General features: G+C 33.8%; 1 protein-coding gene across 12 annotated transcripts in view; it reads right to left on the minus strand.

The window, feature by feature from the left end:
• Positions 1-27745, minus strand: part of LOC115215058 (dedicator of cytokinesis protein 7) — a 213939-nt gene that overhangs the window by 52232 nt on the left and 133962 nt on the right. For 6 of the 12 annotated variants that reach the window (XM_036505609.1, XM_036505610.1, XM_029784198.2 and 3 more), the window contains 2 exons: positions 16025-16267; positions 5591-5662 (listed from right to left, as the gene is read on the minus strand). The exons of 3 other annotated variants lie outside the window; for them this stretch is intronic. In XM_036505609.1, coding sequence (XP_036361502.1) covers positions 5591-5662; positions 16025-16267 — 315 coding nt within the window. The remainder of the gene's footprint in view (positions 1-5590; positions 5663-16024; positions 16268-27745) is intronic. 3 more of the 12 variants (XM_036505614.1, XM_029784202.2, XM_036505613.1) reach the window with 2 other exon arrangements.

A 27745-nucleotide genomic window follows, 5' to 3' on the forward strand; every position in this document is an offset into this window, starting at 1 on the left:
ATCTACAACTCTTGATAATTTCTGACATAAGGTCAAACCAAAAAATTTGGGCAGAGGAGAACAATTGATCTCAGTACTTGTGTGGTATTTATTTTCATCAGCTTTGGGAGGATGAAAGGTAAAGTTGACATCAGTAAGACTTGAACACAGGATGTTAACAGCTAGAATAGATACTGCAAAGCATTTTATCTGATACTGTAACAGTTCTGCTAATATTACAAATAAGGATTTAGGACCAAGGCCTTGGATTTTAGAGCCAAAAATAGAACTACATTGGCCTCAGAAGGCAGAATGGTATAGTTTAGCTTCAGTAGGGATTTGAATCAGGATGTAGCTAAATACTAATGATGATTCTGCCTTACATGGGATTGTGTTTGCCAACCAATAATAAAAATAAAAAGTGGTTTCTTAAACAGGCAAGAAAACCTGGGACTTTTATGAAAGAGGAAAAATGTTGTAGCACTCATGTGTTATCCAAAGTCATTAATCAGGTAAATGATCCAGTTGGAATATTTGAAATCAGGCCAATAATATTAATTGGCTTTCAATTAAAACATAATTCCCTAAATTAATTGAGAGAAAGAGAAACAAAATGTGTGATAAAATAATGCCCCATAATTATAAAATGCAACAAAGTGTCTATATGAAAAAGCAAAAAAATACTTGTCTGGAAAGATCTTAGAAAAATCATGTATCCAGTTTCGAGTTGGAAGATTAAGAATTCTGAAAGCATGTTTCAAATGGTTGGCACTGGAATAATCCCAAACAAGAGGGAAAATGCATGCCAAAAACAGTGAATGTCGACGAATCCTTTTATATATTTATTTTATGTTGTAACTGGTGAACATTAATATTATTGCTTACAGGTTCTCAGCAGGTCAATCCTTGATTTGTGTTTGCTCTGCTAGCAAGAATAACAAGGAACTGTCTGTGTAAATTGATGCAGACTTAGTTCAAAAGCACTAGTCTGTCAGTTTTTCTTGCTAATGACCACATTTTTTGTCAATATACACCAACAAAAGATATGCAGACACACACAACTAGCTTCTACAAAGTTACTGTCTATCAAATTCAATGTGTGAAGAGGCATTGGTCAACCTGATGTTACATTAGAGAACAATTGCCCAAAATGCACAGGTAACCTGTATATCAAGAACATCTGATACACACATATCTCTTCCTCTCTTTATCCCACTCCAAGCCTTTGCACAAATCATTTTCTTCTAATCCTCCAGCTACAAAATATCAATCTACAAGGATTTTCTCCCCACTCATGATTTTCTTGGCAACAATGTCTTGCAAACAACTTGCACATGCAAGTGCTACCAGTCAAAAGCTCCGTATACCGGAAGCCAGCAAGTGTATAGGGTCATCAGGAGAGAATGCGTGCCATTTCGGGGCCTACCTCTCGATGGCATCAATGCGCACCGGGCCCCCCCTCACTGATATGAGGCCCCGCTTGCTAGATCAGTTGGTTATAAAGTTAAACTCAATATCCTTCTAGCTATTGCTCATCGTCTCTTTTAACCAAATCCAGTGGCTAGCCTTCTCCACTGTAGATTGGATATCAGTCATGGTGGTATTGACTTTACGATGTTTAAGCTGAGTATCATCTCTCTTGCTCTCACCAATTTTGAAGGGCATGAAGAAGCCAGATATTGCCCCTTCTGCAGAAGTTATATATAAAAACCTCCATGCAATTCCTTTGATTTTTACAATCTTTGTCACCATGTGTCGAATCTTTGCTACTGTAAGTAGCAAGTGAGTAAACCAGTTTGTAATGTCCTGCATCAAGCTGTTTGTGAAGTTATTCCAACTTTCAAGATGCTGTGGTTGGGAGATAATTACATTTGGTAGGTTAACAACATTAGTCTCTCACAGGTTTTTACCTGTGGTAAGATTAAGATTCATCAGTAAATACAGTTATTGCTCCATCCTTATCCATGTAAATAAAACAATAGAATTTCTGTTAAGAGATTGTCAATCTAATTACAAATGTAGAGGTGATGGTAAAGGTGGTTAGTTACGTACCCATTAGCTTATAAGGACATTGAATGAAGTCCAGGTATTCACACAGAGAATTCAGTGAGAAATAATACTGGAATGGTTTCCCATTATTCTCTCCAGGTCCACAAGAGTACTTAGTACAATTTTACAACAATGAACTATATTACTCTGTAGTATTTACTTCAGGCTAGGTAATGTCAGCAAGTAATCTTAGCCATGGACACAAAGTAGTACTGCTAACAGAAAATGTACTCCATAGAACTCTTGGATAGTTTAAAAAAAAAAACAACCTATAAATGACTTTGGGAAGTAGAGGTAGCACCACGTTCTTTGTAGGTTATCATAGATTGATAGAATTGATGTAGCTAATGCCTATAAGCATCTGCAGGTCTCTGTCCTCAGGAAACAACACTCAGGTAAGGAGAGAATTGAGTGAGGCTTTAGTTTGAATTCTTGCAGCTGAGTGAACTTTGCTAAAAGCACACAAAGATCATGTGGAAGTGCTAAAGTGGGCAAATAATTGAAACCGGTAAAAGAAAAAAAAAAACTTACAAGCTTGATCGCCCAGCCGTTCAATATTTTATCCTTGCCCTCAAGCAATCAAAAGAAAACATCGTTATGCTAATTTCTCACCTGATATTTATGCACAAAAAAAGATTATTTATTTACAGTTGCTATGGAGATATAATTTAGATTTCTTTGATATAAAAAAAAAAGAAGAAAATCATGGAAAAACATAATGCAAAATTTTCCGAGCCATGTGATGCAGAAATGAAGAAGTTGAAGTGTGCATTTTGTTAAAAGAAATCACACAGTTAAGAGTTAGGGTAGGAGTAATTAATTCTTGTTAATAAAGACCATATTGTTAAGAGTAAAGCACACACAACAAACCAGAATGTAATTTCTCACTGTTGTAGCAGATGTGAGAGTATGTATGAAGAGAACAATACATTAGGGTATCATGTGCATTGCTACATATAAAAAAAGGTATGGATCTAGATAAGGGATAAGTAACAAAACTATTTTCTTAGATATCAAATATGGAAAAGCAATTCTGTTCAAAGAGGCAATGTTGACAGTTGTTCACTTAGAGCACTTAGAGACAATACTTCTGTTATATGATCCTTGCAAGCACTTAAACAGTTAAAATGCTCACGACACAATTTCATGAAGCAAATTATCATAGGGTCATTCTCAGCATTCAGTAAAAACGCTAAAATTTATCAAAAATGCATTTTCTTTAAAATCTAAAGAATCATCTTCTAACCTGGCTCCGCTACCAAATTTATTAAAACTTAAAATAAACAGCAGGGAAAAAAATGTCAGGCAAAAAATAGATCACTATGGGAAAGAACATATACAGACTCACAGAGATTATTCTAATTAAACAGGTGGTGGGCATCTAGAAAAGATATCTTGTAATACCACTGACCATTATGACTGCAATCTGAACTAATAAGGGAATAACTATTGTTTCACTCAACCTGCTCGCTTTAACAGTTAAATTACCCTTAAATACTCTCTACAATCTTCAAAATAGGGCCCACATGTAACAACCTTAAAATCCAGTCCAGAATATGCCCCAAACATAAAAGAAAAGGGCTTCAGCAAGAATGCCAATCAAAGGATGTGAACCTGTTTATTAATTAGCAATCAATGGTATTACAAGATTGCACCACACATCACAACAATATTTCAGTGTATATTACACCATCCGATCGTGGCCGTTGCCAGCCTTGCCTGGCCCCTGTGCCGGTGGCACGTAAAAAGCACCATCCGACCGTGGCCGTTGCCAGCCTCACCTGGCCCCTGTGCCGGTGGTACGTAAAAAGCACCATCCGACCGTGGCCGTTTGCCAGCCCCGTCTGGCACGTAAAAAGCACCCACTACACTCACTGAGTGGTTGACGTTAGGAAGGGCATCCAGCCGTAGAAACATTGCCAGATCAAACTGGGCCTGGTGCAGCCTTCTGGCTTCCCAGACCCCAGTTGAACCGTCCAACCCGTGCTAGCATGGAAAGCGGACGCTAAATGATGATGATGATAACAGGAATAGTGATAATACCTAGAAATCATTGGGTAATAGCAGCATAACTGATAAGTAGTTACTCTTCATGGAGTGTATCTAGAACAAGGCAAGTAGACAAAGTTCATTGCAAGTTCTACCCATTGGAAGAATTAAACTCTGTATTTCAAGCTGTGACACACATGAACTTTTTCAAGATGACTTCTGAGAGGTTGCTTGGCCTATTATACTTCTATTTAAAGTTTCTTCAACTCAGTATTATCTATCTGCATACTTCTTGGTTTCCCCCTTTCCTTTTGCTTTCTATTAAAAATTTCTATAAATTATTTTATCTAAGTGTCCAAAACATTTTAGTTTTTTTTTTCTCTTTGATGGTGTCCAATAAAACAGGCTTAGTTTTTGCCATTGTTAGTACTTCATCATTTGTTGTCTTCTGGATACTCTTCAAAAATTAAAATCTGAACTGTGAGAGAATAGAGTCAAAGTCTGGGGTAATTTCCAAAATTTACATCCTAATATCCTTTCCCCTGGGAATGCAATGCATAAATCAACATCTTATGAACTTTAAGGTACCAGCTCATAGCATAAACTTCATCACATAACAATGTTATTCAACATACACTGTTGAATCCTATATGAATGAATGTTTATCTAATACTTCTGAATCTTATAATTATGTACAAGCAGATTTACTAAACTGAAATTGTGTTATTAACAGCATGATGTGACAATCATTACCCCAGCTTGCCAGTATGACCAGGTCAGGATAACTGAGGTCAGCTGGATATCCAGCCGTGAAATCTGCTGATGAAGACCTTCAGAGGAAAGCCCAGAAGCAAGAGAAATGAAAGACATCAAAAACCACTGGATATTCATTTCCACTGGGCAGGTGTCATTATACAACTATTGCAACAATATAAAGAAATTAGCTGATAACAGACTGATATGCAGACATGTCACCGGTGCCTGTGTATCATCACAATACACATATTTTGATGTCCTTACCTAATTAATTGATATCTAAAATAAGTACAATGACATATTTGGAGAATAGGAATAGTTAATTCTTATAGTTAATTAAAGCTTCATTACCAGATTGGTACTAGGGATAAAAGATAGAGTGGATCTCAACAGGATTTTAATGCAGAGCATAGATGGAAGACATAACAATCACAAGGTATTTTGTATGATGCTCTACTGATTCTGCTAATCTACTGTACAGACTATGGAATTAACAGTGACCAATGGAAGTAAGAAGGAAATAGAGGGATTATAGATAAATCAAACCTAATTCTCACAAATGCTTTAAAATATAGAAAACAGCATGTAGCATTTTTAAGAGCGGTTAGTAAAATTTTCTTGTAGCTGTTAAATTTTTTTTTTAAACAAAGCCAAAAATAAATAAAAATCAAAATTTCAAAGTAAAAAAACCAGAGAAACCAATCCAAATACCAAGCGAACCAACCCAACACAGGCAATGCTCAAGGCACAAATTCTTTTTGGAAAAAGAAAAAAAAAAGAAAATCTGCGCGTGCTAAACAAAATTTGATGACTTTACCAAGAGCACATTCAAAGATGCCGCAGATGTTGGTCTTGGCGGGCGGAATGGTAAGATGTTGTCAAGGGTTATCTATAGTTTAGACCCAACATGAGAGTAAAAAACAAAAAAAAAAAAAAAGATGAAATAATGGTAAAAATTGAAGAAAATATAAGCCAAAATTTTTTAAATAATTTCAGAAAAAATGTCCAAATAACCCATAATATTCTGTGTACAAGGGACAAAGTATACGTGAATAAACATAATGCAAATCTACTAGAGGAGGGTACAATGCTGCAAAACCAATTTAAACATTGTCACTTGTTTGGGACTAAGTAAAATGAAACTGGTGAATTGTCATGCAGACAAATTCTTTAAAATAAAATTCTACATACCTTGTTCTGACTATGGTAGAAATAAAGACAAATCAAATATTGAGGAAAGATTAGGTTTATGCCTACAGCTAATAAACTAGAGTTGTTAGTAGATAATTAGCTAATATGTATGAATGGATGAAAATGTGTGTGTATGTGTGTGTGAGAGAGAGAGATTGGGATTTCATGATATGAAGGATGTGCTATGTTGTTTCGTGAGGAATTGGAGGAAACAAGGAAATTTGATCTTATATATATATATTTTTTTTAGAAGAATTTAATTAAATGTCTATGAAAGAGAGAGGGATGGAGGGAATGAAAAGCCTGAATTAGAAGGAAATACATGAGTTTGATACAGAGGTAAGAAATTTCTATATGAAGAATGTGGTTCAGTTATGGTTTTATATCAAAATGGAATAACTACAAGGAAAAGACAAATGAAAATTGGCTTTGTTTGCAAAGGAAGACAATTTTAAATACTTCTAAACATATAGGTGCAGGAGTGGCTGTGTGGTAAGTAGCTTGCTTACCGACCACATGGTTCCGGGTTCAGTTCCACTGTGTGGCACTTTGGGCAAGTGTCTTCTACTATAGCCTCGGGCTGACCAAAGCCTTGTGAGTGGATTTGGTAGACGGAAACTGAAAGAAGCCGGTTGTATATATGTATATGTATATATATATGTGTGTGTGTTTGTGTGTGTCTGTGTTTGTCCCCACCCAACATCGCTTGACAACGCTTGACAATGGGGGTGTGTTTACGTCCCCGTAACTTAGCGGTTCGGCAAAAGAGACCGATAGAATAAGTCCTGGGGGTCGATTTGTTCGACTAAAGGCGGTGCTCCAGCATGGCCACAGTCACATGACTGAAACAAGTAAAAGAGTAAAGAGTATATATCAAATGCCCAAATTTTGATGTGAAAATAATGACAAGATTTTATACGATTTTTTTTTATTTGACTATGTGGAAGAAAAAGAAATTTTAGATGTGAGGCATAGTTGAGTCAACTCCAGTATATAACTAGTATTCATCGGTCATAAATGAATTAATGCAGAATCAGTTCCCGATGTGATTTAAAATCAGAATGCAAGTAAACAAAATTAGCTATATCATGCATTTAGTTTGGTACTCTGCTTCATAGTCTATCGTTTATATTGGACATGTAAATATATTGTAAAAACTCAAACTAAGCAATTAATTTGAAATATCTTTTTAGATAAAGTATTTAATAAAAATACCTTTATTAACTGACAGGTTTCTGTCACTGAAATGTGATCATACCTTCAAATAGTTAGGTTGACCTCAATATATATATTTCAGTTAGGTAATTATTTTTATCAATTTTATCTTTTATTTTATTATTTTATATTATTTTATTATTATATTATATTATTTTATTATAATTATATTATATTATATTATTATATTATTTTATTATTATTTTATTATATTATATTATTTTATTATTATTATTATTTTATTATCTTTAATTTATATTTTATTTTTATCTGTTTATTGAAGGCTAAGCTATTTATTTGAACATAAAAGGATGCAACTCAACACACCAGCAAACATACCTAGATTTTACTCCCACACTAATTTTGTACTATTGAGTGTATTCCAAATACACTAGTGTATTTGAAATAAGGTAATGTTAAACTGTCATCTGTCATACATCAGAAAGGAGACTTATTGGAAATTCTAAATGAAAAGTTTGAGCATGTTTCAGCAAGGGAAAATTAACCAAACATTTCTATCTGAAATTGGGATAGGACAGTGGATAAAGTAAAGCATCACTGAAAGGCAGAGTTTGCTTTTGATCCACTTTTAAATGTCTGTGCCTTATCAAACACTGCACATGGAATACAAGTGGCCTCTTCTTTATCTTTGGTTTCTAAATTTCTTTTGAAAGCCTATATGGTACAGTCCACCATACAACAAATATGTAAAAAAAAAAAAAAACACAAAAAAAAACAAAACCAAAAAAACCCACTAATTCAAAACAAATCCATTGTTATTTTAATGATCATCATTACTTATTCTACGGATGAGATGGCTTTTGAAATTTCAAGTATTAGTATGTTGTTAGATCTAGCATATTACAGCACAATGTCTTTAGTGCTAACAACTTAACCATAGAATGGAAATGCAATCTGTTGCCAGTAATCAAAATGATGTACCCTTTCCAGGAACTCAATACATTTGCTAAAGTAATACTAAGATGTGAAATTATAACTGCATTAATTATTATAATTGATTATTATAATGTTATTATCTTAACTTCTACTTTACATCAACTTTATTGTTTGGGATAGTTTCCATTCCAAAATGTTTGTATATATATGTGTTGTTAATATTTTCATAGATATTATGTATTTTGTGGGAATTAGGGTGGGGGAATAATATAAAGAAAATAGCCATTAATAAATTTTATCAATTGACTAATTTATATCAGTATCATTAAGATAATGTGATATTACTGACAATAACAATATCCTGGAGAAGTATTAGATTTTGCTAAAAGATTTCTTAGATATTTAAGATATTTAGATTTTAAAAAATGTCTTTGAATAATGCATTCCAGTGTTGCAAAAGTAAATAAATAAATAAATAAATAAATAAATAAATAAACAACTATAACTTTTGTTCTACACAAACTACTACTGTGTAGATGATGATAAACAGAAGCAGATAATGAAGGACTAAATGATTTTACATAAAAACAATAAATAAAGATGTTATTTGCATAAACGTAATGGAGAGAGAAATTATTTGCATAACCGAATGATCACATTAAATCATTTTTTAAAACAAAAGAACAAAATTAAAACAATGCTATATACATAAATAATTAAGTTACACTTAAACACAAAATAAACAAAATTAATATTTTTTAGATTCTGAACAAAATTATACAAGATTATCATTAATTTTAAAATTTAATATTTTTCTAAGTATAACAATTAAATATTTTAAGATTAATATAAAAAAAAAAAACTAAAATTATAACAATAAAAAATAAAGCATTAAACAAATTATAACTGTGTAATATTTTAAAAAATACAATTAAAAACTCAATGCACCTATATATTTTAACAAAAATAGTAATTAAAATTTGAAAAATTTGTAATTTTTAGTAGGTAAGAAAAATGTAGACATAACATGTGTGTGTGTGTGTGTGTGTGTGTGTGTTGTGTGTATTACATATGCACACACACTTCTTACATTGGAGGTTTCCAGTCACCAGTGGTTAATTTAATATTCTAATTTTGGTACGAGGCCAGCAATTTTGATGGTAGGAAAGCAAATTAGTTATCTCAACCTCAATACTTGACTGGTATTCTAATTCATCAACCGGGACAGGATAAAAGACCCTGATGACTTTGGTGAGAGCTGAACATAAAGAACTGGAAGAAATGCCACAAAACATTTCGACTGATACACTGACAATTCTGCCAGTCCGTCAATTTAATATTAATAAACAGCTCGGTCAATTTCAATATTTCCATACTGGAGGAGCAGAGGATTTTATTTATATTTGACATGTTAACAATTTAACTGAGAGCTAGAGACTATACTCCAATCTATTCTCCTATACATTAGTCTGATATCAAGATTTGATATTGACTTTATGGGTCTCCTACTAGTACTAGGCATGTCTAGTACCAGATGGTTTGGTACTTTATGAGCCACTATTTCAGTTATTAGTTTACTCTACAAGCAAATAAATGAGTTGCAAGATTTTTTTTACATTGAGCTTCAGGCCTAAACTTAGATATGGACACCCAAATGTTTTACTAGAAATAATGACACGTAGCCACTGGACTACTATTTACTTTGCTGTAGTACCTAGTAGTTATGGTAAATAAGTCAAGTAATGAGCTGTTTTTCTGCAAAATGCACACCAGCCAGAGCAGACAGCAGATTCATTTCAAATGCAGTTTACCTCATTAATCAATACATTCAATAAACCACAAAAGACCTTTGGTAAATAGAAACCTCCAAAGTAAACATTTATAACAGGATATTTTTCTTTGGTTCTTAAATCATAAATATACATTGTTGTTTTTTTTTTTCAAAGATATTAACAAATGAATAAAGAGGAAACAGAATAGCACATCAAATAAGATTAGTTGAAACCACTAATATAGGTTAGAATAAACCACTAATATGGTAAGCAAATGACAGCAGGAAAGGAAAATTAAGGAAGATGGTATGTAGTCAAGGACAAAGGATTAGTACATCTGTAAATTATTTTAAAAATTCGTTATAATTGATAGAAGTTTCCCTTAAACTGTCAATGTCATTGAGAGTATAAGAACTCTTGGTCTTGAAATTTGAACTTGAGAGTCCCAAATTGCAAGAACTGATTGAGTGAATTTCAGTTTTTGAGTTGTGTGGATCTCAAAAACTAAAGAAATTCAAATCAGAAGAAATTAAAGAAATTCAGATCTTAAGAAGTGAAGATAAAAATTCAAAGCATAATTTGAAGATTACAAAGAAAAAAGTTTAAAATAAAAAAAATAAAAGCTCATAATTAGAGTTACATTAGAATACAGTTGTTGATATTGTTGTTAGTCAGCAACTTAACTTCAATTCCCTTGTAAGATTATTGGACTTCACTGAAAATGTCATGACATTTATGCCAATCCTTAGTGACCAAGCAATTTTTCATTGATCAATATAATTTTATTACTAATTAGTCAAATTACAATCCCATAAAAAAAAAAGAAATAATGAGCTTAGAATAATAATTACAACACATCAATTTGTAAAATAAACATAAATTATCAGTGCTGCAATAAATTAATTCTTAAAGTTAATAAAATATAAGACAAATACACATATATTAATATAATATATATTTGCAATAAGTTATAGTTTGGTTTTCTTCTTTAAATATTCATATTTATAAGTAAAGAAAATCCTGTAATGAGAATTTATAACAAAATATCCTTGTAAATAGATATTCTTTTTAATGCTTGAGTAGATTTTTAAACTTTATCAATAACCCGCAGGAGTGGCTGTGTGGTAAGTAGCTTGCTAACCAACTACATGGTTCCAGGTTCAGTCCCACTGCGTGGCATCTTGGGCAAGTGTCTTCTGCTATAGCCCCGGGCCGACCAATGCCTTGTGAGTGGATTTGGTAGACGGAAACTGAAAGAAGCCTGTCGTATATATGTATATGTATGTATGTGTATGTGTTTGTGTGTCTGTGTTTGTACCCCTAGCATTGCTTGACAACCGATGCTGGTGGGTTTACGTCCCCGTCACTTAGCGGTTCGGCAAAAGAGACCAATAGAATAAGTACTGGGCTTACAAAAGAATAAGTCCCGGGGTCGATTTGCTCGACTAAAGGTGGTGCTCCAGCATGGCCGCAGTCAAATGACTGAAAGAAGTAAAAGAGTAAAAGAGAGAGTAACCCTTTTATTTGAAATCTTAGAACTAATATTTTGCTGCATAATAAATGCAAAACAAAAGGCATTATTTGAGTAAAAATACTAGTAGTGAGAGACATCTGTTCCAAGACAAAATATCCCAAATTGATATCTCAAATCTACTTTATACACATGTGTGTGTGTGTGTGTGTGTGTAAATATATATGCTATGTATAGTTGTGTCACTTAGTTTAAAGTCATGAGTATACTGACCAAACTGTTAATCATCTCTGTTTATTAATTTCACTTACGGCTCAAAATATATAATAAACATATTTTTTAAAATGCTTTTAGACAATGTATGTTTAAATACAAATGTTTAATTAGCATAATGCAATTATTGACAGCGTTATTAAACCACAAAGATAAACATCAATAATTTAGAGAACCTATTAGAAATAAATCACTTGAATTTTAGTATATTATATTATACTCTTAATAAATCAAATAATTAATAATAACTATTTCTGTTTTCATAAAATCCTTTGTGATAGGCAAATGAAAAGGCTGATCATCAGAGACATGATCAACAATTGTTTAACTATAAGCTGAAATGTACTTTTTGAGCCACTGCTGCTTATATAATACTTATATAATATCTTCAATGAAAATACAATATACTGACATCAGGGCAACAAAAATAGAATACTGAATGGATGGACTAATGAATTTACTGATTGTTGATGATGGACAGGAAAAATGACTGTCATCATTTTCAGATATCAAGTACAGGATGGTGTCAATTAAAGCAGTTTAGTCTTGTGAATGTGTTGCCTAGGAAACAATATTTATTTTTCTCGAAAAACTATTGTATGTAAATTGAATTAACTCAGAAGTATTAGAATTGGTTCCTGACAGACTTGTAAAATATTTTGCGTTGAAATTTAATTTGTTTGGGTTTGATAGCTATTCAACATCATACAAGAGAAGAAATTCATCCCAAGTACAAGAATTTGAAAGTTAAATACTGTGGTAGCAATGTCAGATGATACAATTCATGAGACCAACAGCATCAATAAAAGTATAGCCAATCTGGAAATCTGGGTGAGGACAACACTTCAACATATCAAGAATCATTTGGATCAGTCATTGATTTTCATATGACAATGAGTTGATGTATATACAACTGGAATAATCAAGGAATTCTTCAAAAGTAAGAAAATGCAAGAGCAGCAGTTGGTTACACAAGTCCTGTATGTTAACCCTTTAACATTAAACCAACCATATCTGGTTCAAACATTCTACCTTTTTGATGTCCAAACCAGGCAGATCTGGTCTTTCACATCTACCCTACAATGTCCTTCTAAAAATAAACAATCACATCACTGAAATCTTGAGTTATGCATGATTAATTCAAAACAAGGTGAATAAATAAGCATTGCACTTGATTTGACAGAATAATCTGGTAAACTGAATGCTAAAAGGTGAAATCTGATAGAAAAATTATGGTAATTGATTCGACATGCACACTGACATAAATGAATTGTATGATTATATCATGAAAAAAGGAAAGGAAATTTCAGGTATAATGTGATCATCAAGCCTGTAGATTCAATGCCTCATAAATATGATTCTGCCACAAGATTTTATGTGACTTGATTTTCAGTTCACATCTACTTTAAATGTTTTTAAATTGAGTGACATTTATTTTTGTGGCCTTATTAATACTGCCAATAATTGCATTAGGCAAATTTTTAAAATGTTTGAGATTAAAATATCATTTAAATGAATAAGAAAAATTAATAAAAACAAAACTAATTAAATTTAATCATTTGAATACTCAGCTTTACCTTAAGTAACCTCACATGTGTGTATGTGTGTGAGCATATATATATATATATATATATATTATATATATATATATATATATATATATATATATATATATATATGAGTGGTATGTTTGAAGGCCACATTAATGCAGTTTGAAGATTAAATATCAATATGAGAGAAAAGAAGAATATTAGAATGTTGCCTCGAAAATAATTAATGGCCCTGATATTTCTGATATAAACACCCTTTCAAATGTTTAAGAGGTTTAGAAAGAGAGAAAATGAAGGCCAACTGAGGGTAGCATGGCTTTGTGCAAATAGATTTCAAAATTCTGAGGATTTTATGGAAGAAAGTATGTTGACAGAAATGGACAGTCACTTTCTTTCTCCCTTACCATTTTAAATATATATAAACAAGTTGTTATACTTAAAATATCAAGGCCATTGAATATTCTTTAGCAATCCAGTACCCTTGTTCTTATTAATATCATTAATATTTAACCTTCTAATTGCATTGCTGGAGAGAGATAGAGAGAGAGAGAGAGAGAGAGAGAGAGAGGAGGGAGGGAGGGAGGGAGGGAGGGAGGGAGAGAGAGAGAGAGAGAGAGAGAGAGAGAGAGAGAGAGAGAGAGAGAGAGAGAGAGAGAGTTGTATTAGAATTGTAGTGAGGTGGAATTGATTAGAATTATAGAATGGGTAGGAAAGAAATTTATTGGGTGTTGTGCTACCATTTTAGAGAAGTGGAAAACTTCTGGTAAGCTGAGGCCCAGGTTTGGGTTCAGACTTCCATCACCAGATATCATTGAAACACATGTGATGTTAACCAGGAAAGAGTCTTGATCCTCATGTAACAAAGCTGTCTCATTATTTTGCTTCCTCAGAATATCTTTTCAAACAATATTTCTTCAATAAACAACAAGATGATTGTGACAAGGCAATTGAAGAATTTAGCAGTCTGAAAGAACTAAACATCCATCACAAGTAACCAATGAAAGTAGAAGTCAGAGAAGCGATTTGATTGTTAACATTAGCATTGTTGCATCACTGAACACTAGGTTTCACAGATTTTTCTACAACACATTTCTGACAATAATATCTGTTAACTACCCTGCCATATTTCTTTTGGCTGTAGCTAGGCCTCTCTCCGGGGTAAAAACAGAGGTTATTTTTAATGCTAGAATGAAATGTAAATAAAACACAACGTAAGTGCCAAGTGTCTCGAATGACCAGAGAACAACTAATCAAGAAATATTACAATAGAGCCAAATGGCAAGCCCTGTACAATTCTGCTGGTATTATTCAACTTTTGGAAGTAAAGCAGAAATCCTCAGTCTCATCACTCGACCTGTAGGGAATAATAGCCAACCCCACCACAAATAACATGCTAAAGTTTTAAAAAATGGAAAGTTACATTGAATAATGCAGTTTTAGGTTTACAAAAGCCTTAGCATGGTTGTGGATAGAAATCTTGATCAGGTCTGCTTGATCAGGGTTGATTTTTGGACAAATGATAACAATAGGCGCAGGTGTGGCTATAGGCGCAGGAGTGGCTGTGTGGTAAGTAGCTTGTTTACCAACCACATGGTTCTGGGTTCAGTCCCACTGCGTGGCACCTTGGGCAAGTGTCTTCTACTATAGCCTCGGGCCGACCAAAGCCTTGTGAGTGGATTTGGTAGACGGAAACTGAAAGAAGCCCGTCGTATATATGTATGCGTGTGTGTGTTTGTGTTTGTCCCCCTAGCATTGCTTGACAACCGATGCTGGTGTGTTTATATCCCCGTTACTTAGCGGTTCGGCAAAAGAGACCGATAGAATAAATACTGGGCTTACAAAAGAATAAGTCCCGGGGTCGATTTGCTCGATTAAAGGCGGTGCTCCAGCATGGCCGCAGTCAAATGACTGAAACAAGTAAAAGAGTAAAAGAGTAATAAAAGATGGAACATTCTCATTGAATCGTCCCATAAGTATGACTAATAGAGATATGTATATGGAAAACATAGAGGTGTTGTCGTTGTTAAGCCACAGGTAAATTTTAAAGCAGCAGACGTGTGATCAAAGGTGTCCAAGCCATAACGCTGAATATGTCCTTTCTTTTGTAAGACAATAGGGTGTGACTTGAGATAAAGGAAACAAGTCGAGGGACCATGGGATCACGAAATGATGGCCAACAGGTAATGCAATTCAATAACGTTTTGTGGGATCTGAAGCTCCAAAACTGACTTTTCCAGGAGCTTCCTACCTCTCCAATATATCATTTGTACAATAATGGATGCTATAGAGTAGTGTTACAATTTGTCCCCTAATCACTGTAGGGAGGTAAGGAGGAAGAGGAAGAAGCAGAAATCACATGATTAATAAGCAGCAGTACTAATAAGACAGATGTCTGTAAAGAAAACAATATAATAATTTGCAACTTAGGCCCAAGGCTACAACTTTGGTGGGATGAAGGGTATGGTCACAGTCAATAATGTTAACCCCAGTACTAGACTGGTACTTATTTTATCGACCCAAGGAGGATGAAAGGCTAAGTTGACCATGGCAAAATGTAAAGGGTTGCAACTAAAATACTACAATGCATTTTGTTCAACGCTCTACTAATTTTGCTAATCCTTTAAAATGATGAAAATAATAATTTAGCAAAGTTAGAATATATATCAGACAACCATCCAACCAACCAGCAAAATATTAAAAAAAAAAGTAAAAATTGTACACCAGCAGGGAACTACTATTTTAGAGGTTACTTAGGTTATGGCTGTAGTGGTGGTAATGGTGGTGGTGGTGGTGGTGGTAGTGGCTGATACTAAAGGTGGTCAGTACATCATAAGACACAAGTTTGGAACAAATACAAATACACACAAAGCAGTTCATAGTACCTGCCCATATGACTCTTCTTTGCCGACACCACGCCCCAGGAATGTCCCCGTACCCCGAAACAGATCTTGAGACTTTCTCTGAATGCCTTCCCAGATTTGCTCATGAAATGATTGGGATTTGATCATGCCATTGCCTTTGTAAGTGGAGCCCCGTGGTGTTGGGCTATCCTGCCAGTCTTCCAGAGTTTCCTCGGAACCAGAGAACTGGGACAACATATCACAGTTCATCAGAACCCATTTTGCCTAGAATACAACAGGGAGGAGATGAAGAAGAAAAAAAAAAAAATAGAAGAGAGACTGGGGTAAACGATAAGGGCTGCATCTACCTGGCTGCAGCCACAGACTCAGTCGTCTTGTTTTACGGTAGAAAACAGACAGCCATGTGAACATTAGCAACATTGCAGTGCATCAACTGCAAGATTTTGGAAGCAACAACACTTTACACATCATATATATTACATAAAGTTGAATGATCACACATTTCAATGAAAGAACAAACCCATGACAACAGAGAGAAAACAGACCCACCCCATCTTACCCCAAAAAAGCAAAAAATTTGGTGAAAATGTCAAGTTGGAATTGACCATAAAGTCAATTTTAACTTGACTCTTTCACCAAGATAATTTTCAGATTAATTTCTAATCCTTAAATCCTCAAGCATTTAAACAGGCTGTATCTGACCCGAATATTCTACCTGTTTTATGTTCAAACCAGCAAGATAGTCTAAAAATAAAACAGCCACATCATCAAAATCGTGAAGCTACAAGATAACACATAATAAATTCAAATCAATGGAAATAAATACGCATCACATTTGTCATACTAAATCAAAATGCTAAAGAGTTAAACCAGGGGTCTACAACTACCAGACCAAGGATCATTTGATACCAGGCCAGACAGAAGGAATAAATTCTAAAATATTATTTCCTTTTTATTGATTAGTACAGTCTGCAGGGTGGTTTTTTTTCACATTATATATGTATTGCAAATGTAATATAGGTTGCTATATTTTATTCCATAATGGCTATCTCTGAAGAGCGCAGGGTTACATAATCGGAATGCTACCTAACACTCCGCTGAACCCCTAGCACAAAACTGATTGGTAAGATCAGCTGTAATGGATATATAATACAGTACACTGCAAGGTGGTTGGTTTAGGAAGGGCATCCAACCATAAAAACCATGCCAAAACAGTCACAGAAGTCTGGTGCATTCTCCTGCCTGCCTGACCAGCTCCTGTCAAACTATCCAACCCATGCCAGCATGGAAGGCAGACATTAAACAATGATGATGATGACGATATATATATATGTAGTAATTATGCACATGATCCCCTGGTCTGTGGAAAAACTTTCTTGCATGAAACCAGTCCACGGGGCAAAAAAAAAAAAAAAAAAGGTTGGGAACTGCTGCTTTAAATCTAATTAGGAATTGTCTAAAAATCTTTGTATGTGGACATGTTTGTTATATAAACAAACTTCAGTAACTATTTTTTGTTTCATTTTCATTGATGATTTCCAGATATATGATCAAAAGTTTTGAGAGAGAATATAAGAGCATAATAAATTATGCATACCATAGTTTGGTTAGTGTATAAAGGAATATAGTTAAATTCTCTAAGGCATTTGTGATTCTGCTATCCCTCTATTCTTAATAATAATGATGATCATCATCATCATTGTTTGACCGTGGTCGAGACAATGGAATTTACTATGCTACGCTAGACTTCACGGTCCATCATGGCATTACGGAGGTCCTGTTGCTGGATGCCTGTATCCCTGGAGATTACATCAAGGTAGGAGAGTGTGCGCCCTCTGGCATTGCGAGTAGATGGCTTCCAGAGGAGGAAAGTAGAAATTACCTCTTTTTCAGCTCTATAACAATGTCCAGCAAACTGGACTCTCCTACCTTTCACAAGAGATGATACAGGTGGTAGTTTCCCATATATTTGCATTTTGGTTGGATGGCGCCTCCATGAGAGATTTTGAGCTCTCATAAGGAGGCGAGTGTAGGTTCCATCCAACCGCCTCTCAAGCTTCTTTGATAACGTCCAGGTTTCTGAGCCATATAGTAGAATTGGTTCGACTGTGGCTTTGAAGATTTCAAGTTTGAAGTCTCTACTTAGATTTGATGACCAGATCTTATGCATGTCATGTCATAATGATGATGATAACTCATGGTAACGAGGCTGACAATTATAGAAATAGTAAAATAAATAAATTCATAAACAAGCACGACATCAGAAAGTTGGAAGTGTTTTAGCTGATTGAATCAACCCCATTTCCTGATTGGAAGGATGAAAGTGAAGTAAATTTTGGAGCGGTTTGAACTCAGAACATGAAGAACCAGAACAAATGCTGCAACACATTTTGTCCAACACTATTACGATTCTGCCAACCCATTGCTCATAATAATAATAATGATGATGATGATGATGATAATGATGATGATTATGACCCTTTCTACTATAGATAATAATTCTTTGTGTTATGATGACAATGATTATGATGATGATGATGATGACTGCTTGGTGTTGTTGCTTCAGGAAACAGCTTGCAGGAAAGATGCAGAGCAAATGTCAGCTTGTTTAGACCTGAGTCAAGTTTTGTGTGTCTGTGTGTGTTATGTACATATATAAATATAAAGAAATATGCATATTTATGTCTTAAAAAAGAAATGTGGCTTCATTTTGTTACATGTTACAGCATGCCATAGACATTTAGCGAAAAGTAGGACAAAGATTTTTTAGAATATGTTATTGTTTTTTTTTTTTTTTGTTTTTTTGTTTTTTTGTTTTTTGAAGTCCAGTAGCCACACTCTTAATATTACCAGGTTCCACAGCAAGGCAGCAACACTGGGTGAGAGGTGAAGGAAAGAAATTGGACTGCAGCGTTAATGTACTAAGCAGAAAATAAAAAAAAGAATGATAATAAAAGAAACTCAAGATCATGCAAAGGCAAGAAGTTACACACATACACATCAATTATATATATATATGTGTATATATACATGTATATATATTATATATATATGTAATACATGTATGTATATGTATATATATATATATATATATATATATATATATATATATATAAATATGTATGTATATGTACAGATATGCATATATATATATATATATATATATATATATGTAAAGAATGTAAGGAGTACAGGGAAAGACACAAAGGAAAGAATACAATCAGGAGAAAAGATTCCATTCAGTCAACCTGCAACACATACACATGTATGCATATATAAATGAATAAACATTTAAAATGCTTCAACCAAATTATTTGACCACAAGCGCAGCCGAGAGAAGAAAAAAAATCCCAAAAAAGACAGAGGATGGATGGGTTGAAGATAGACACAGGACATGCTGAAATCATGCCAGTATGGGGAAAAAAGTGGATGTAAAACTATACTGTTTTATAGTGCAGGAAAACATGAAATAGTCAAAAGACAACACAACCTGATACACCTCACTAAAAATATAACCAACAAATAAAATAAAAAAAAAGGGGGCAGGGGGAAAGTAAATCCCTATAAAATTATTTGATGTACTCTATTGAGCCTTATATTATTAAAAAGGATGTAGCTTTAAAAGGAAACAGAAACCTTCTAAAGAATAATTTTGTTGGTGAGTGGGAGCTATTGAGACCTTACACTGGCATGGAGGTCAACAGAGAGGTATAATTATATTAACCTCAGTGTATGGCTGGTATTTAATTCATCAACTCCAGGATTGGAAGGTAGAGTTCTATTCTGGGAGAGATGAAGGAACAAAATTACCGGTTTCAAATTTTGGCACAAGGCCAGCAATTTTTGGGGCAGGGAGAAGTTGATTACATCAACCCTAGTGCTCAAGTGATTTCTTATTTTATTGACCCCAAAACTAAAATGTGTCTAAGGCTACATGATCCAATGTCTTCATTAAGACTATAAAATATGATTTTATGGAAATTTGGTGCCATGTCTAATGGGTTAAACAACTCATAAAAATTCTTGTCAGTGACACAAAACCTTAAAAAGATAGAGGCAAAGTCAAGTGAATCAAGCCCAGTACATAACTGGTGCTTGTATCATAGACAATGTCAAGAACATTACAGATATCAGCAAGATCTGAATTAAGAAGGAAAAAAAAAATAGAGGGACCAAAAATTTAGACCTGCATTTTCTTGGTTTGTTTTTCCCCTGGATTTAACACTAAATATATATACAATGCCCAACATGATATACAGCAGGGATGCATATGACTCCGATATATTACTAATGAAAAACAAATAGCTATATTGCCGAATAAATACGATATAGGATTTTTAACTGGATATATAAATGTAACATTGTGCTTTATGACATTTTAGCACTGAACAAAATATAAAGTTTGTCTACTGATGTTTTTCATTTCCAACTAAAAAAAAAGTATTATTATAGAATACTAATTGTATATCAAGGTGTATCTGGAGACATACATACCTGACCAGACACCAACAAATAAGTATGTGATAGTCTGTCCAACCTTTTGCACACTAGAGGACACACACATGACACTGCCAGAAACAATAGTCCACAAACAGGTAAGGAAAATTATACATACATGCATAATTGAAAACATGATTTTATTTCATCAAATACTGATATTACTATAAATCAATTTATCATTATTACTCCATAAGGTATGGAATATTTTTTTGCGGATTTGTTGGAAGTGAGTGGGTCAAATAATAATAATAATCCTTTCTACTACAGGCACAGGGCCTGAAATTTTGACAGGAAGTGGGGGGGGGGGCAGTCAATTAGATCGATCCCAGTATGCAACTAGTACTTAATTTATTGACCCTGAAAGGACGAAAAGCAATGTTGACTTTGGCAGAATTTGAACTCAGAATGTAAAGACAGACGAAATGCCACTAAGCATTTTGCCCACCGTGCTAACAATTCTACCAGCTTGCTGCTTTAATAATAATAATAATAATAATAATATAATAATAATAATACTAAGAAGAAGGAGAATATAATTTTTCCAACCATCCATGTTAGAAAATAATAATTATAATAACGACAGGTCAATAGCATCAAGTTTTCAATAAAATATGCTTCAGTATATATATACATAAGTGTGTATGTTGTATCATGCTTTTCACATGCAAACAAAGCTAAAAGGTTAATCCATGCCCAATAATTAATTTCAAAACAAATAATGACTTCAGTGTTGCAGCCATTTTTTTTTTCTTGAAACCTTTATCAATAGATTGGTTGTATATGATATTGTTTCATATTTGTTATATTACAAACACAGGGGAAGGGAATAAAAAAAATACAAAAAAGTGCTTTTTGTTATGTTGAAGACTTAGCTATATAATACAATATTAGAAATATTGGTTTTTATTTATCCCAATAGGTATTTTTATGCAATAATATGCATGATGTCTGTGTGTTTGGAGTTGTTCAAGAATAAACTTTTGGCTTAATAGAGAAATAATTAGAAAGAGAATGAGTGAGTATGTGTGTGTGTGTGTGTGTGAAGTCATAAAAAGAAATAATCTTCCAAGTATGTTTTATAACAGTTACCTACAACATGATCCAAGTCAACCACCAACTGTCCATAGCAAAGTTTTATATCCTACTGTGTTGCATAATGCAATTAAAAATAGAATTTATTTCAAGAATTTGGTGGTCTATAAAGTTTTAATCATGAATTTTGGGAATCTCCTTCTGAAAAAAGTCATGTATCACTACTTTATATTAAAAGTTACATGATTTTTCTTTTGTTTCTAAATATTGACCCATGGCCACAGTTTTGAGGGAAGAGGATGTAATTGATTTAATTGCCCTCCAACAATTTAACTGCAGTGAGATTTTAATTAAGCACATAAAGAGATGTAAATATAAACTGCAGAGCATTTTGTCTGGTATGCTATCAATTCTACCAAGCCATATAAAGACACACACACACACAAAGACTTCCACATGGTTTCTGCCTCCAAAATTTCACTCAGTTCATTGATCAATCAGAAGCTATGGTAGATGACAATCACCAAAATGCCATGTAATATCAAATGAATTCAAATTGACATAGCTGTAATGTGAATGTATTAATAGTCATACGTAAAAGGGCACCATTTGAGCGTGATTGTTACCAACATCGCCTTACTGGCACCTGTGCTGGTGGCATGTGTAAAAAGATTCGAGCGAGGTCGTTGCCAGTACCGCCTGACTGGCCCCCGTGCCGGTGGCACGTAAAAAGCACCCACTACACTCTCGGAGTGGTTGGTGTTAGGAAGAGCATCCAGCTGTAGAAACTCTGCCAGATCAAGATTGGGGCCTGGTGCAGCCATCTGGTTCACCAGCCCTCGGTCAAAATCGTCCAACCCATGCTAGCATGGAAAGCGGATGTTAAACGATGAGGATGACTGTATTCGAGGAAGTATCCTCGTTTTTGAGATCCTTACACTGACCTATGTTTATCTCGTGTTTCTAAAGCATCACCAGCATTGCATCATGTATACTGGTTTTAAAATACTCTCCTTAGCTCTTAGCAAAGGAGTGCATTTTGAAACATGAGTTGACACTGATATAAACATTATATTTAACAGAGTCTGTGCAAATGTATACATAGTGTGGCAAATAGGTTAAAGAAAAATGACCACATAATTCTGAATATGTACATAACCAGAGAGAAATTTCCCATATGATTGTCTATATGAGGTGTGTGTGTGTGTGTGTGTGTGCATAAAATGAGAGAAGGAGATGAAGTGTACATGTTTTGTGCTATGCTTTAGGAGGAACTATCTTTAGTAATACCCCACCACTCTAACCTGGTTAGCCTTAATGTGTAAGTAGGAAACCTTTTGATAGAACCAGGAAGTATTTGAGAGGATTTCAAAATACCACAACAAGAATCACTTGGTGTGCAGATGTACAGCGAATGCCTCAAGTTGAAACAGGGTGTTAAGAGTCATGCTTGAAGACTGACAGAATAACCACCCGGCCCGATGTCACCCATGAAAATACAAATCTGATTAATCGGGAACATCATCACAAAGACAATACAAAAACAATCAATAATAAACTTCACAGAATCACCACAGTAGAGTTGCTGGCCTTGTTTGTATTGCAGTCATTAAGTTATTGTTTATAATCATAATAATCCTCTCTACTCTGGGCACAAGGCCTGGAATTTGAAGGGAGTGGGATAGTCGATCACGTCAAACCCAGTACCTAACTGGTACTTAATTTATCAACCCCAAAAGGATGAAAGGCAAACTCAAACTCAGTGGGATTTGAACTCTGAACGTGAAGACAGAAGAAATGCCACTAAGCATTTGGTTCATCATGCTAATGGTCCTGCCAGCTTGCCACCTTAATAATAATAATAATAATAATAATAATAATAATAATAATAATAATAACAATAACATCATCTGTACTACTAATAATAATAATTTCTAACATAGGCACTAAGCCATGAATTTAGAGGAGAGATTTGTGAATAAAATCAATGTAGTTCTTGAGTGATGATTTATTTTATTGACTACAAAACAAAAGGATGAAAAATAAAGTAAACTTTAACATGATTTGAATTTAAAATTGAGTCTTTTTGATTCTAACGCACTTGAAACTGCTCCTGGTTCTATGATTCAAACTCCTAGTTTTAAAATGATCTTAAAAATGCTTCCATCAGAATTTCATGTCACTTTATGTTCAAACTCCAGCTTAATAACGACAAAGTCATTTTCATTAACTCTGTTAGTTTCAAAATTAATTGAAACAAACAAAGGTTGTGGTATTTCAACAGAAATATTGTAACAAAAAAAAAAAAAAAGTAAAATGTATGTAACTAAATAATGGCTTGAAATTTTGGCAAAAGGCCAGCAACTTCAGGCAGAAATCGATTACACTGATCCCAGTAGTCAACTGGTACTTATTTTATCGACTTTCCTCCCACAAAAGGATGAAAGGTAAAGTTGAACTTGGTGAAATTTGAACTCAGTATGTAAAGACAGACGAAATACTGTTAAGCATTTTGCCTGGCATGGTAATGATTCTGCCAGCTCACCACCTTTATGTAACTAAATATTATAAGGCACGTGGATCAGTTGTTGGAGCAACAGGCTCACAATCATGAGGTAGTGAGTTCAATTTCCAGACCAGGCTTTAGTATTGCTCTTTACTTTACGTTGCTCCAGTTCATTCAGCTATAGAAATTAGTTCATAAAAAGCACCATCCGATCGTGGCTGTTTGCCAGCCTCGTCTGGCACCTGTGCCGGTGGAACGTAAAAAGCACCCACTACACTCACGGAGTGGTTGGCGTTAGGAAGGGCATCCAGCCGTAGAAACATTGCCAGATCAGACTGGGCCTGGTGCAGCCTTCTGGCTTCCCAGACCCCAGTTGAAGCGTCCAACCCATGCTAGCATGGAAAGCAGACGCTAAACGATGATGATGTCACTGGTGCCAAGCTGTATCGGCCTTTGCCTTTCCCTTTGGTGGTGCGGAGAGGGGAGGTTGGTATGCATGGACGACTTCCGGTCTTCCATAAACAACCTTGCCCGGACTTATACCTTGGAGTGGGAACTTTCTAGGTGCAATCCTATGGTCATTCGTGACCGAAGGAGGTCTTTATTTAGGGATGGGGTGGTGACAAAACCATTACAGTAACTTAATGACATTAATACATGAACAGCAACAAACATTAACAAACAAGAAAGACACAAACTATAAAGTCACAAAATATACATAACACTCATCCACCCCACCCACACGTCAAATTATTTAGTAAAAATAGTTTATAAAAACCGACACAACGATGATGATGATGGTGATGATGACGATGATAATTACAATGGTTTCTTACACAGCAAGGCCACAAATCCTGAGGGAGGGGTACCGTTGATTTAATCAACACTAATATTTTGATTAGTATTTCTTTTATTAACGAAGGGAAAGATGGAAATAAATCAACCTTGACAGGATTTGAACTTAAAATGTAAACTAAACACCGCAAGGTTTATTTTCTCCATCCTTCCCTGGAAGTTCACCATTAATGAATAATAGTTAATTATAGTCACAATAATAATAATAATAAAAGAAAACAAACAAGAAATGAACAATATATATATATATATATATATATATATATATAACAAAGACTAAAATAGAAAAACGGTTTAATGTTATCAGTAAAAAACAAAAATAAATTTCTTTCATAAAAATAGATTTTGTTAATTACGAATTCAAATGAATCAAAGCAGACATGCAAAAGAAGAATTTAAAAGAAAAAGAAATGAGCAGATCTAATGTTAGTGGTGACTTGTCTCTATATGTTTATCAAGAAGCCTGTTGAGTCAATTGAAAAATTAGGTTAGTAAAGAAGAGCAATATTGAAGATGCTTGACAAACAGAAGACATTGAAACAAAAAGAGACAGAGAGAGAGAGAAAGACTGAGGGAAAGAGAGCGAGAGAGAGAGAGAGAGAGTAGTAGTAGTATACAGATGAAAAAAAAAGAAAAAAAAAACACAGAAACAAAGAATAAGTAAACGAGACAGAATTATTTCTTAGAGTAAAAGCAGAACAAACAACTGAGAAAGCGTTAGCATCATCACTGTCATGGTAGTTGACAAAGATGGAGACAAAGAAATTAAATATATACAAATAAATAAAAAGACACTACAGTTTGGAATAGCTTTGCACACAGAACAGGCTTGCAATGTTATAAGAGAAATGAAATATTTATGCAAATTATTTTCAAGCATGCACTTCCATACATGCACATATATGGTGTATGTATGTATATATATATATATATATATATATATATATATATATATATATATATATATATATATACACACACACACTTTCATATGCTTTTGTATAATTGGCAATTAGTACATAAAATAAGCAAATTTTAGCAGACAAGTAACTTAGTCCTATATATATGAGCTATGTTGAAATTGTCTTAAAATCCGCATGATAAATGTGATGGAAACTTATTACAAAAAAAAAAGAAAAATAAACTTGAATGACCATGGTTCAAAACCAAGTTTTAGCCACCTATATATATATATATATATATATATATATAATAATAATATAATATTAGGGAGTAATCCAAACTTACAGGGAAAAATTAGAGTTAGGAGGATTTAATCCAATTTATCTTTAATTTAATATATATATATATATATACAACCATACATATATATATATATATATATATTGAATTAAACAATGGATTATGATGTTGATTTCAAAAGAAAATGCATAATAAACAATAAATGATATTACCACGATAAAAAATATATACGTATATCTTTATATCCTACTTAACATGGATTTACTGTTAGAATGCCGTATTACTAGGAATTAGCCTTGAGAGATCCTCTCATATAGACATGTAGGTCTGAAAAGCACAAGCACTCTACATCTATATGGGAAGATCTCTCAAGGCAAATACTGCAGTATCATTGTGTCCTAACAATACATTCATGTTAACCCTTTTGATACCAACCCAGCAGAAACTGCGTCTGGCTCTGTAGTACAAATTGTAGTTCTAAGTAAAGCATTTATTTACAACCTGATTTATTGCTGTGGTTTCATTGGTGTGAATGTGTACTCATATTTGTGTGCATTATGTAAGCAGATCCGGTTGATAAAGGTTCATATCCCATTTGAGCATATTCTTATATATAAAAGTGAGGTTGTGTGCGTCTGTCTCTACGATTAGATTCACAACTACTCCCACAATTTGCGGTGCAGTTTAGCCAAAAACAGGATCTTATAGTCATGATTCATATCGAGCCCTTCTGGGTATTAGCGCATCTACGATGAGTCTACGATTTAAAAAAATTACCATCATTTTTCCCATTTTTTAATGCATTTTTGGCATATATAAGGGAAGTAGCTCTCTAAAAATTTATTATTAAATCTCAGAACGTAAAAAGCTACAGTAACACCCCCCCTTTGTGGTTAGCCATATTGAGATGGCTATTATACTTTACATCTTGTAGTTCAAAAGTTGTGAATTAGAATCTTCCACCAAACCTTACTCACAATTTATGTTCCTAACGCTAGCATAATGATAACTAAATTATTTTATTAAATTCTTTGCTATGCTTAAAATTAATTGAAAAAAATACAGAGCATCTCAACAGAAATATGGTAACAAAAGGGTTAAGTAGAGTATAAAGATTACCATTCAGTATTAATACAGCTTCTATGTATATACAGCTGAAAAACATCATGCTAAAGCAGACCACACTAGTGCAGGTACCAGGTACCACATAAGAGGCACCCAGTCCACTCTGTAAAGTAGTGGGCATTAGGAAGGGCATCCAGAAATAAAAATCCAAAATACACAGTGGAACTTGGTGCAGTGCACTGGCTTACCAGCTTCTGTCAAACCATTCAACTCAAGCCAGCATAGAAGAAGGATGTTAAATGATGATGATACATGTGTATTTGTTTTTACGTTAAAGTTACAGCAAAAACAATTGCACATTAGACTGAAGGATTACTCAGTACTTTTTGTAGAGTACAGATTTATTATTATTACTTAACAAGAATGATATTGATAGTGACTTTGAAGCTTCAGCCAGCTAGGCCATCATTGAACTGTCCAATGATGGCATAACTAACTGAAATTTTCATTAATAATATATATATATATATATATATATATATATGTAGTTTAACTTTAATGTCAGTCAGTGTTAAAGAATT

The sequence above is a fragment of the Octopus sinensis genome, linkage group LG8 (assembly GCF_006345805.1).
Source record: "Octopus sinensis linkage group LG8, ASM634580v1, whole genome shotgun sequence".
NCBI classification, from domain to species: domain Eukaryota; kingdom Metazoa; phylum Mollusca; class Cephalopoda; order Octopoda; family Octopodidae; genus Octopus; species Octopus sinensis.